This window comes from Staurois parvus, unplaced genomic scaffold (assembly GCF_062004578.1).
Source record: "Staurois parvus isolate SC_StPar_1 unplaced genomic scaffold, SC_StPar_1.0 ptg000244l, whole genome shotgun sequence".
NCBI classification, from domain to species: Eukaryota; Metazoa; Chordata; class Amphibia; order Anura; family Ranidae; genus Staurois; species Staurois parvus.
The window spans coordinates 10339103-10352445 of record NW_028318040.1 but is presented as its reverse complement, the minus strand read 5'-3'; the positions used below and the strand labels follow the sequence as shown (position 1 = coordinate 10352445).

General features: G+C 41.8%; 1 protein-coding gene across 1 annotated transcript in view; it reads right to left on the bottom strand.

Annotated features, from left to right (window-relative positions):
• The window catches only part of LOC149459881 (NADP-dependent alcohol dehydrogenase-like), a 45390-nt gene that overhangs the window by 17976 nt on the left and 14071 nt on the right, over nucleotides 1-13343 (bottom strand). The window contains exons 4-6 of the mRNA XM_089680574.1: nucleotides 6878-6965; nucleotides 6375-6591; nucleotides 2834-3094 (exon numbers count right to left, since the gene is read on the bottom strand). Coding sequence (XP_089536700.1) covers nucleotides 2834-3094; nucleotides 6375-6591; nucleotides 6878-6965 — 566 coding nt within the window. The remainder of the gene's footprint in view (nucleotides 1-2833; nucleotides 3095-6374; nucleotides 6592-6877; nucleotides 6966-13343) is intronic.

Sequence of the window (13343 nt, the reverse complement as noted above, 5' to 3'; positions counted from 1 at the left end):
TCAGTGCTCCTACTCCTCGACCTCTCTGTGGCCTTCGACACAGTTGACCACCCCCTCCACCTTAAAAAACTATACTCTCTTGGCCTCAGAGACTCCGCTCTCTCCTGGCTCTCCTCCTATCTATCCCAGCGCTCCTTCAGTGTTACCTATAATGCTGCCACCTCCCCCTCTCTCCCCCTCTCTGTTGGGGTCCCTCAAGGCTCTGTCCTTGGGACCCTCCTCTTCTCCCTTGGCCAGCTGATACACTCCCACGTCTTCAACTACCACCTCTACGCCGATGACACGCAAATCTACCTCTCTACCCCTCACCTCACCCCTTCAGTCTCTGCCCAAATCACCTGCCTACTGAATGACATATCAGATTGGATGTCACTCCATTTCCTCAAATTAAACCTTTCCAAAACTGAGCTCCTAGTTTTCCCCCCAACCCGCGCCCCCTCCCACCCTCTCCATCATGACCAACGACGCCACCATCAGTCCCACCCCGCAAGCCAAAGTTCTAGGTGTCACTCTAGACTCCAATCTGTCCTTCCAGACCCATGTCTAATCGCTGGCAAATTCATGCAGACTCCACCTCCTCAACATCTCCAAAATACGCAGGTTCCTAACCCAGAAACTACTAAACAACTCATTCACTCCCTTGTTATCTCACAAATCAACTACTGTAACTCCCTCCTTATCGGCTTACCTCATCACAGGCTATCCCCGCTCCAGTCTATCCTGAACTATGCGGCCAGACTCATCTACCTTACCAACCGCTCCATATCCGCCACCCCCCTCTGTCATTCCCTCCACTGGCTTCCAATTGCCCAACGCATAAAATTCAAATTACTAACACTGACGTACAAAGCTATTCATAATACTGCCCCAAACTACCTCACCGACCTGATATCCAAATACCTCCCAACACGTACTCTTCGCTCCTCACAAGACCTCCTACTCTCTAGCTCCCTGGTCTCCTCCTCCCATGCCCGACTCCAGGACTTCTCCAGGGCTTTCCCCATCCTCTGGAACTCACTATCCCAAACTATCAGACTGTCACCTACCCTGATCACCTTTAGGCGCACCCTGAAAACCCATCTCTTCCAGGGAAGCCTACCCCGCCCTCACCTAACTACTGATCTCCTCCACTCCTACCACTCCATGCTCCACAGCCATTTCCTCCTGTACCACTATCCCCTCCCTCCTAGATTGTAAGCTCCAAGGAGCAGGGCCCTCGAACCCCTCGTGTATTGTATTGTTACCGTATTGTCTCACGTACTGTCTCCCACTCTAATGTACAGCGCTGAGCAAACTTTTTGGCGCTATATAAATACTGTATAATAATAATAATATGCACACCTTGCTGCCCTCAAAGGACCAGGGGAGTCCAAAGTACTGAATAGAGAAAAACAAACAGAGGGCGCACCGGCCTAGTGCATTACCTTAAAAATATGTTTAATGAATGTAAATAATAAATATTTTACTCACAAATGGTCAGTAAATAAAAGGCACATCATAAAAGAACAGCTCTGTCCAATTCACACTGCATGACAGATTACATCAAATGACTAGATGACATCTAGTCATTTGGCTCTGAGAAAGAGGCTAGTCCTCGAACCGCATCAGCCTTTTGGATGTCCAGAGTTCTCACTACAGACAGACATGCAGTGTGAATTGGACAGAGCTGTTCCTTCATGATGTGCCTTTTATTTATTGACCATTTGTGAGTACAATACTTATTATTTACAATCATTAAACATATTTTTAAGGTAATGCACTAGGCCGGAGCGCCCTCTATTTGTTTTTCTCTATATAGTGAGAGCAGGGTCATGGGTTAAGTAACACTCTAAGGAATTAGGGTGTACAGGAGCTAGCCACAATTTTTTCAGTTCCATCCATTGATTTCGAGACCAATACATTGTCCAAGAAACCAGATATATAAGGTGTGCCACGTAAGAATACTTAGTGATATTAGGTATATTTAAGGTTTTAAAAGATGCATATACTTAGTTATGACTTTTCAGATACTTTCAATTTAATACTGATGTCCCGTGTTTAATCTGAATCCACAATATCATTGTATCTGAACCAGCTAATTTGTAGATTTGTATTTTGCAGTTGTATTCCACCAATCTGTTTTGTAAAGTGCATACACCTGACAAGAGTACTAAATCATTTTATAATTAAATACAGTGAATATATTTAAAAATTAAAAAAAATATTACATTTATTTTCAATGTAAATGTTTTAATCAATATTCAAAATTTTCATTCAATATTTCACTTTCCTAATTTTTTTATCAATATTTACCAATTGGTATTGGTGAACAAACATGAAATGCATTTATAACACAATATAATCAACATTTCACAGCATTGTAATTTGTTACAGTACCGCAGTTTCCTGATGATGTGACTGGCTGGTATTGTTACAGTCATAATTATGATTGTATTTTATTAATAATATGATTGATACAATTGTTTCGACTGATGTTTGTTAATTCAAGTATATCATGGGTGTGTAAATCAAAGATTTGGCTAAAAAGGTAGGTAATTCTGGTTAAAGAATGTAAGTGGTAAGCAGGGGTGGACTGACCATTTGGAAACTTGGGCACTGCCCGAGGGCCCAGGGTCAATAGGGGGCCCCATGAAATGCTCCTGGTACCTTTTTCATAGGTTTTTTTGAGTTTGGGCAAGGACACAGGGGCCCCATGATCCTCTATTGCCCGGGGGCCCCATGAGTTGTCAGTCCGCCCCTGGTGGTAAGTCAAGTTCTGGATTGTTTGGTAATAGAGTAGTTTATATACATTTAAATATATTTTGAATGATAGCATTTATATGTTTTTACATACCATAGTTTCAATGCGCCCAACACATTCAATGGCATAATCTACACCTCCATTAGTCTTCTCACAAATGACCTCATAGATTGGTTTATCATAATCTTTGGGGTCTAGGCATTCTGTGGCTCCCAATTCAATGGCTTTTGGAAATTTGTCTTTATGAGTTCCAACCCCAATAATACGTGAAGCCCCAGCATGTTTGCATCCAACTATGGCTGAGAAGCCAACACCTCCTAACCCGAAGACAGCACAGGTAGAACCTGGAGTTACCTAGGGGAAAAACACTGAAAGTTATTAAAAACTCTTATTTTAAAACCCAGCTAGTTTGTTTGATATTTTTAATTATGCCCCAGCAATGTAACAAAAAGTGAGCTCTGGCTGCAATACTTACCTCCTCTCTGATGCTGCCCCTGGCAGACTCACCAGTACTGGTCCTCTTCTGAGTTGAATGATGCCCAGGATCATTAAACCCATTTCCCTGGGAAAAGTTGGTGGCCACACCATAGTTGACTTTACTTATAGTACAATGATGAATCTACATCATTGAGGATCATTGTGTGTGAAGAGGTGAGGAAGATCTCATCATCATCATATAATTTATTGACACCTGGAAAAAGTCATGTGTTAAAAAAATACTTCCAAGAAGGTTTCTGGGGAGGACAAGGGTGGAATGGGGGAACTGGGCTTCCTTGTGTGGGAAAACGTGCACATTTCTATTTATTTTACATGCATTGTATTAAAACATTAGGTTTTACTGTGCAATGAGAATGTGGGCGGTTTCCAACATCCCTATTTTGTGAACAAATAATAAGAGCCAACTGTGTTCAAATACAGTACCCAAAGGTGAACAGCCTGGTAAAGGTTTTGTCTGCAATCCTAACACCATTAAAGGTCACAGTTTCTAATTTATTTTTGCATGGGAGCAGACAAGAAATAAAATCTGTGTATGGAATGGAAGAAGGGCTTATTGTACAATAATGTGTGTAAATGAATCTGTATACACACAGCAAAGAATATAAACATCACACACCGGGATTTACATGTCTTCCATGATCCAATATCTTGGACAATTAACAGTTATTTGAAACTAGTGACTGGGAGGCTGAAAAAAAATCCTGGCTGAGCCATGGTTTTACCTCCCCCAACTGCCCATAAGAATTCTAACATTACAGCCTGAAAGGGCTGCACGCATGCCACAGCTGTGATGCTTTGCACCGCTTGTCAAACTCGCCAATTGAGATCAATGGGGCTTCACCGCATCTGCAAGCTAAGTGGCTCACAGTTGCAGTTGCATTGTCCCATATGCAGTTGCAATTGACATTTGGCAATTTAAAAAAAAAGTAAAAAAAATAAATAAACAGGCCTCAGGAGATGACAGTAATGTCTCTTGAATGCCTTCTAGCCACTGCTATACCATCTTCTGCCAAGTGATCCACTGCTCCCATCCAAAAATAGGATGTAAGGGAGAATGCTGCTGATTCTGATGTAAGGCGGGAAGACTGGGGACTATGTTTTAAAGAGGTACTCTGTGGCCTCTGATTTAAGGGGGAACACTAGGGAATCTGATTTAAGGGGGTAATGTTAGGGACTTTTAAGTAAGGGGAAACATTGGGGACTCTGGTGTAAAGGGGAACTCTGTGGATTCTGATGTAAAGAGGAACTCTTAGGGCTCTTATGTAAGGGGGAATACTACAGATTCTAAATCGAGGAGAGAACACCAGGGACAATGATGTAAAAGGGAACACTGGGGACTCTGATGTAAGGGGGAACACTGATGTAAAGGGGGCTCTGGTGTAAAGGGTTCTGGATTCTGATGTAAGGGGGAATACTCTGGACTCTGATGTAAGGCAGAACTCTGGGGACACTGATGTAAGGTGAGAATCTGGGAACCCTAATGTATAGGGTAATTCTGGGGACTTAGATGTAAGACGGGACTGTGGGGACTTTGATGTAAAGGGTGACTTTGATGTATACAGAGGGTTCATCCTGACTGCTGCATGCTATATGCTGTTTTGTATGATATTTACTGTACTCCTGAATCTATACATTATGTTTCACATTACATAGTCCTGACCAAGGTGTTCATTGTCTGAACAGTTGCTGGTTTTAATGAAAATCTTCTTTAAGATAGGCAAGGTAATGTAGGATTTTACAATGTAATATCCTTTTTTTGTGCATAAAATTAAATGACATGGAAACGTTTAATTTTTATAAAAAATTAGCCTTTGTCCTGGAGTTTATTTGTGTCTGTGAGGCTGTCAGTTTAATAGAGTAAGTAGGACTATTTTGTGGATCTAAGGACTGTGTTATATGTGTGCAATGTATATAGCAAGTAGGCACAGATTCTGTTTAATGAGCTCCCTTGAAGCCCCTCCCACTGCTGGACAAAATCTGGCCATGCCCATCAATCACCATGGTGCACTATGCATGCTGCAGACCTTTTTTTCTGGTTTGTCTCAGGGTGCTGCAGGCCTTTAAATATCTTTGTCATGCTTTGTCACTGATTTGAGTTTTTAATTGTAAAGTCAGGTAGATTACTTGTTATGAATGTTGTTAACGTTTAAATATGAATTGTCTTTATAATAGGAGTTTCTGTCATATTTCAGGATGTCAGTAAAACCTGTGTTACGTCAGTAAATATTCTTTTTTTCTCTTAACCGCTTCCAGTCTGGACACTTTTACCACCTTCCTGTCCAGGCCAATTTTCATCTTTCAGTGCTATCACACTATGAATGACAATTGCGCAGTCATGCAACACTATACCCATATGAATTGTTTAGCATTTTGTTTTTACACTGATTGCTTTTACACCCATAAAGGCTGTAAAAGCAATCATTTCTCCTTCTCTTTAGCTGCATTCTTGCAGCCATTGAGAACTACTGAGTGAGCTGTGATTGGTCACAGCTTGTCACATGGTACAAGGCTGTTGTGAATAGTCTTGTACCATGTGACCTCTGTGATCATTCACAGATTTCACACGTAGTAAGCAATGATGTCAGAAGGGACATCTTGCTTACTACTCTGCATGTAATCACTGATTGGCCAATCAGGGATCACATGATTGGGACCTCGCACAGAGGTCCCGTCTGACAATCGGTATTCCACTGTGTCCGGAGGACACAGTGGGTACCGCTTCATGGTGCTGCGCGCTCCCAGGGAGCGTGCACAAGCAGGGTGCAGGGAGGCCATTTATAAACGACCACCCGACCCTGCACTGCCACCGTCTGGCCATTTATATACATCGGCCAGATGGGAGGTAGTTAAAAAAAGTACGGGGGGGCAACCCTGGATGTCACCAGGGTTACCAGAAGTAGTGTCCCCATCAAAAGATTTCCTCTCTAATTCTATTCTGATGACAACCCAAATTGTTTTATTTTCTTAAATTTTCACTCTCGGTGGTAACAGTAAACAGGACAAATAGAGAAGGTGAATCTCCCTAACAGGGGGGGCACAGGCAACAATTAACATAAGACAGGTGTTCTAATACCTCTCCATAAACATCTGACAGTTGTTCTAATCCCTTTGTTATTAAAATAATATAGATAATTACCTTTGCAGTATTTACAGCTCCACCATATCCAGTAGCAAATCCACAGCCAATAAGGCAGGTTTCAAGAGGGGCTTGAGGATCTATTTTGGCAACTGCTATGTCAGCCACAACAGTGTATTCAGTGAAAGTGCTTGTACCCATTAAGTTGTAAACAGTTTTGCCTTTACAAGTAAATCGGCTGGTCATGTCCGCCATCAGTCCCGATCTGGCACCCATACTGTTTAGTAAAACAATATTAGAAAAATTAGATGACAAGAGTTTTAGAACATTACTCCAACTCTATTAAATATTTTGTTCAACTTGAAAAAAGTCATGGATGCTAAATGCTTATTCCACGTAACTTATATTTTAGTTATAGGTGATTGGTTACATTGGAACAATGCAAGACACAACTATCAATAATTGAATGGGCATGGAAATAAGATATCTTTCACACGTTCTCATATAGCAATATCTTGCAGGGAGGCTAGACAAAATTAGTGTAGGCAACATAATATTCTTACTCATTTTTAGCGCAGAAGTTGCTGTTTGAACTTCTACAGGCTCTGCATGATTCACATTGAGGAATAGAAAGTGGGATGACTTTGTCACCTGTTAAAAGAAAAAAGGACTTTAAGGGAATTTTTTCTGCAGAGTGATTGAGGTCCAAAGCATAATTATACTGTATAACACAAGTTGCAATATACTATAAAATACTTGTTAATCTTCAATCTGAAAATCTGAATACATCTTTTCTGTTGATGCATCATTATTGTGCATATTTAACTGTCTGACATCAACAACAGGGATAAAAGAGACATAAAAAATTCTAGCGGTAAAGAACCTACTGGTAAAGAAGGTTGCCTTAAAGTGTTACTAAATCCACAACAGTAAAATCAGTCTGTATATGCAGTAAAGCATGCTTGTTATACTCACTGTGGAACCTAAGAGGTTAATCCTCAGCATTGTGTAAAAACACTGTTTGATCCTGACTTCTCCGATCCTCCCCTTCTTCCAATGCCCCCCCACCTATTATCTCCTGATAAGACATATTGCGTGGAGTCACTATGCACATGCTCAGTTTGGTGGGTATTACTAGAGAGGTTTTTTTTTTTCTTGGGAGAGTGCATGTGATCAGCACAGGGCCAATCATCACCGTCCAAACAGAGGTCAGGGGTCCTGCATCCTCCTAGCCTAGAACAAAATTAAAACTCCTCCATAGTAAAGCCAAGCTTTAACATGTGCTCAGCTGGACACTGATAGAAGTCACAAGGCTGCTCTAACTGCTGATGAGAAAAGGTATTTAGCAGTTTATATTTACTAAAATAACTGCATTTCCGTGTTCTGTGTACTGTGGGAGACTAGATATAGTGAATGCAGGGTCCTGGGTTTAGTAACACTTTAAGGGTCCATGCAGCATGACTTACAAAAATCTATTATTTTTTAATGTGGGAAAAATTATAAAAAGTAATCTCACAAATAAATCACAAATGAAAAAATAAAAACAGATAAACACCTTCACCTTCCACCATTAAAACTGGCAACGTTGTCAAGCAATATTAAAGTCTGAACTGCAGTACCTAATTAGCCAATTAGCCATCCTGCGGGGATCATTGGCTTGCTTTACAACTTACCTTTTCGTGGAGCGGGTCAGGTGTCACCCCGTACGATCGGTGTCACCTGGTACAGCACGCACCCCCGCACCTGCCTCGGGACGCCACTGCCAGAAGGGCAGTTCAACTAATAGCAGGCTAATAGAATGTTGCCAAAGCAAGTGAAAGGTGTCAATATACTTGACAAAGAAAACAGAAGAACTAGCCGGATAGTAACAGTAAGTTGCCAAGCTGGGTAACCTAGGAGCATGTATACCAAACTGTAATTAGTTGCCCTTAGTCAAGGATTGCGATAGCATACATTTAGTAAGTGCATCACTCGTTAAACATGATCTGATAAATACAAGAGAACCAACCACACATATGCTTTGAAATATTGTTCTGTTTGTTTGGTAGCTTATGATTCCTCTGGGTCTGGCGGTCCACCTCTGTCCCAGCACAGCAGAAGCTGTTTGCCTTCATACTTAGAGCAGAGAGAAGATGCAAACAAAGGAATTATCATCTTTCATGCTGGTCAATAATGATAGAACCCAAAATCCTCCTGTCAGGACACCGAAAACAGGAACAAAAGCTCAAGCTGCCACTATCTGCATATTATGGGGGTGTGAGACCCACACTCCTGATACGTCTAATGAGTAAACTATGCTCTGTAGCAGATTAGTACATATGTTATAAAAAACACACACACACTATATTTTTCTAGTAGTTAAAATGTTAGCTAAACCAGACACTTTTTCACTTTACTTTTTGTGTTGTGGTAATGGAAATTAAAATACAAATTTTAACACAACACACACTATGATGTACATTGTTGAGTTTTATGTTGGAAAATAATCGGTGCATGTCAATTTTGGGCAACATTTTGGTGTATTTGTGACCCATTCAAAATGTCTTAATGCAATGCATTTTAACACAAATTAATTAATGCACCTCAACACAATGCTAAATTGTGAAAGCACCTTCCTTCATCTGGTCACAGCTGCAATCCACACATTCTAATTTCCAATCTCCTGTTTCCAAGAACCAGCCCCTTCTACATATACACTCTTGGGAAATCCTGTTCTGTCTGTCACAAGCTCACCTCTGTCTACAACTTTTATCTCCTTAAAGTGATTGTAAAGTTAAAAAAAATTTAAAAAAGCCAAATATATCGTACTTTCCTGCTCTGTGCAATAGTTTTGCACAGAGCAGTCCTGATTCCTCCCTTCTCTACTCCTCTGCTGGATCTCCTAGTTCCTCTACCCTGCTGAATGCCCCCATAGCAAGCACAGTGTGGCTCAGATCTATCCTCCCTCTTCAATGCCTGTGATTGACAGCAGCAGGAGCCAATAGCTCCAAATGCTGCCTTTGAGCAAATGAAGAGAGAGAAAGAGAGAGAGAGAGAGAGAGAGAGAGAGAATCAATGCTGATCTCGAGGACATAGCTGTACCAATATCAGGCGCAGGTAAGTACAAGGTGTGACAATTTAATTTCTGGTATGCCCGTGGCGTAGCACTGTGGTGGTGAGTCACATAGCCATTTACACTCCAGCGTGTTCTGACATGTTCTAATTTGCACTCACCTGGGTCACAGACCAGTTGACTAAGTCTTTATGTAGCAGTAGAAGAATGACCACATGTGTGCCTGCTGTTGGCGAAAAATAAGTGACAGGAATCATGAGCAGTGGATTAACATCAAATTTTGCGTGATACTTAGGCAAGTGCAATTGAAACTTCAGCTCTATTACAATAGGCTTATGGTGAAGAATCCATGAAAAAAAGCAAATATTTTTGAATGCCATACGTAGTTTAAGGAGGGGTGGGGTGATGTCCACAATGATGCAAGAAAAGGGCTGTCAAAAATGCAAAGGATGGATGTGGACAAAAGTTACGGGAATCTATTGGGAGGACAAGACAAGAACTCTGGCCTGACAAGTGGATTCTCCACCACGACAATGCTCCTGCACATGATGTGTTAAGTGTTCACAAGTTCCTGGCAATGTGAATTCCAGGAATGTTTCCGGCAGTAACACAGTTGTCTAGAAAAGTGAGTAGTTTCACAGGGGACTACTTTGAATGTGACCACAGCCCCTAGTGTATAGATAAGCAAACCTTTTGTTTAACAGTCCATTCTTGGAATTAAAATGTCACACCTCATATAAGGGGGGGGGGGGGCAGGGACGGAACTGCACACAGAAGGTTTTTTAATTTAATGCAGAGAACATGCTGTTTCTGAAACCTGGCATCAGAAATCTGACTTTGCCTCTATAGCTGCCTTCTCCAACTGTGGCCTCCATTGGACATACTCATCCACACCCAGTGGACAACAGAGGAGTGAAGCAGACCTTGATCCAGAACAAATATGGAGATTAGCTATTTTGACACTTTACTTACACTCAGTTACAGCATAGTTGTTCTGGATCTTAGAAGGTTGGCATACTCTCTGGACCCCCTGTACACTAGATTAATAAATTCCATAAGGGAACCCAGAATGACAGCCTCAAAGCTAACAGCTGCAGTAGTACCTGGACCTTGTGAACCATCATCTAACCACAACTAGGACAGCTGACCAATATGAAATCTGATAATGGGGTAACTCTAATCCCTCGCATTGTAGTAGTAGGTGCAGGGTAGATTTCTGGAAACTAGGGAGAACACCATTTCAAATAGGGGCACTCTCACACTGGTCAATGTATTTAACCACTTGCCGCCCTGCCACTGTAGAAATACGGTGGCAGGGCGGCACTGGCAGGCAAAACCCCGTTTTAAAACGTGTGGTTTGTAAACAGATAGGAGGCGCGCGCAAGGCGCGCCACCGCCCTATCTGTCCCGCCGATCACCGCCACAGATGTCAGTCGCCAGGTCACAGCCGGCCCTTAGCGGCTGTTTCCCGGCGATCGGCGGTAAACAGTGACAGAGAGCACAGCTGCAGTAGCTGTGCTGTCTGTCACTTCCTTGTCAGCTCAAGGACGAGCTGATCGAGACAGAAGAGTTTCTCTATCTCGATCAATGGTGTCCTGTGCAGCACACACCCCCGCCCCCTAGTAAAACGCTCCCCCTCACTCAGATAACCCTTCCCTGCAAAATAAAGTTAGCCCCTTCCTCCCCAGTGCCATTAGTACAGTGTCAGTGTTTTTCTTTTTGCACTGATCACTGTATTAGTGTTTTTGGGGATGTCAGTGACCCCAAGTCAGTACCCCCCAATGTCAGAATGTCCGCCGCAGTCCCGCCATAAGTCGCTGGTCGCTGCCATAAGTCACTGATCGCCGCCATAAATCACTGATCGCCGCCATTATTAGTATAAAAAAACCCCTAAAAATCCCAGTATCTTTCCCGCCATTTGTAAACGCTATAACTCACGTAAACCAATTAATTTACACGGGTTGGGTTTTTTTTTAGCAAAGACATGTCGCAGAATGCATTTTGGCAGAAATTTATGACTAAATTTGATTTTTGCATTTTTTTTTTACTGGACATGTTTTATAGCAAAAAGTCCAAAATATTGTTTTTTTTTCCTCAAAATTGTCAGCCTTTTTTTTTATAGCGCAAAAAATAAAAACCGCACAGGCGATCAAATACCACCGAAAGAAAGTTCAATTTGTGGGGAAAAAAAGTATGTAAATTTTATTTATGTACCGTATTGCATGACCGCGCAATTGTCCGTTAAACTAGCGCAGCGCTGTATAGCAGAAAAATGGCGTAAGTTGCAGTATTTATACCATAGTTTGTAGACGCTATAACTTCCACACAAAGCAATCAATATACACTTATTGGGATTTTTTTTACCAAAAACATGTAGCAGAATACATTTTGGCCTAAATTTATAACCAACTTTGAGTTTACTATATATTTTTTATAGCTGAAAGTAAAAAATATTGTTTTTCTTCAAAATGTTTGCCCTTTTTTTGTTTATAGCGTGAAAAATAAAAAGCGCACAGATGATCAAATACCACCGAAAGAAAGCTCTATTTGTGTGAAAAAAAAGGACGTAAATTTCGTTTGGGTGCAGCATTGCATGACCGCGCAATTATCAGTTGAATTAGTGCAGTGCCGAGTAGCAAAAAAGGGCCTGGTCATTAAGGGGGGTAAATCCTCTGGAGCTCAAGTGGTTAAAGAAGGACCCAGCAGGACAAACATAATGGAACTTATGGGGAAAACATAATTTTAGGAACATTAATGCAACTCATCAGGTTCAGAGGAATATTAGCCCAAGAGGTACATTTCTCCCAAAGGTGCAAAAGCAAAAGGATGAAAATAGAGATGATAGAAAGTACATGGGTCCCACCCCACCTGGATACCTAGATAACTAAATTCTTCAACCACGTTCAGGGAATTTGTGACTGCAAGCTCCCTTCCAGGGAATCTAAGGCAAAAAGGACCTACTTAGACCAGTTGATATGGATCCTTGAAAAGTCCCCATATCTACTGAAAATCTGAAGGGCAGCCTGTAAGGATGGGCCCACATCTGGCAGAATACAGGAGAGCATAATTGGCATAAAGCAAAGGTTTTTCCTCAGGGGACCAACTCACAAGCCTTTAATGAGCTGCAAGTGTCATACCAACATGGCCAGGGGTTCCAAGGCCAGAGCTAAAAAACTAGGTGACAAAGGGCACTCTTGACAAATTCCCCTCTGCAGAGAGGAAGCATCCAAAATGCTGTCATTGATCTCTGGCTCTAGAAGCCTGGTAAAGCATGTACAGCCACATCAGGAACCTAGGCCCAAACCTAAATCTCTACATCACCTGTGAGAGAAAAACCTGCTCAATCAAGTGAAACACCTTCTCGGCACCTAAGATGCTGCATTTTAGGTCATCTTCCAACAGTTTTTTCCAGTTTGCCAACAGGGGAGTGGCGTGCCAGCATAACTATATTATTAATATTAATTTTTTGCCTTTTTTATTAGTGTAAATTCTAACAATTAACAATTGGCTTCTTCTGGTAAATATACTATTGAATGCATCTTGTTAGATCTGTTTGAAAAGTGCAAAAGGTACCTGTTGACCATGGCAGAAATCAAATGAGCTTTTAATTTTCCATGCACTCTGTCTGTGCTGAATTGAAATGTTATGTAGTGTATTAGCCCATTACATTTACCCTCTTCCTGCAGAGATGGCGCATATATATATAGCCTTGCGGCGGGTGGGCTTTAACGTCGGGAGGCCGCATATACAAGAAGGAGTCCTATGTAAACAACTCTCTGTGCTGAGAGTGCGCACCACGTGCACTCCCTGCACAGGCACCTGAGGGGACCTGAAAACTCCCGATGCATACTAGCGATAGGGAGCTTTCCGATTGTGTGATAGCCTATCACAGTGGTCACATGACCCAAGTGCCCACCTCCACCTCACGGGTTTTAAAAGCTCTTAAAGGGCCAGGAGGCAACGGGAAGGGGTTAAGG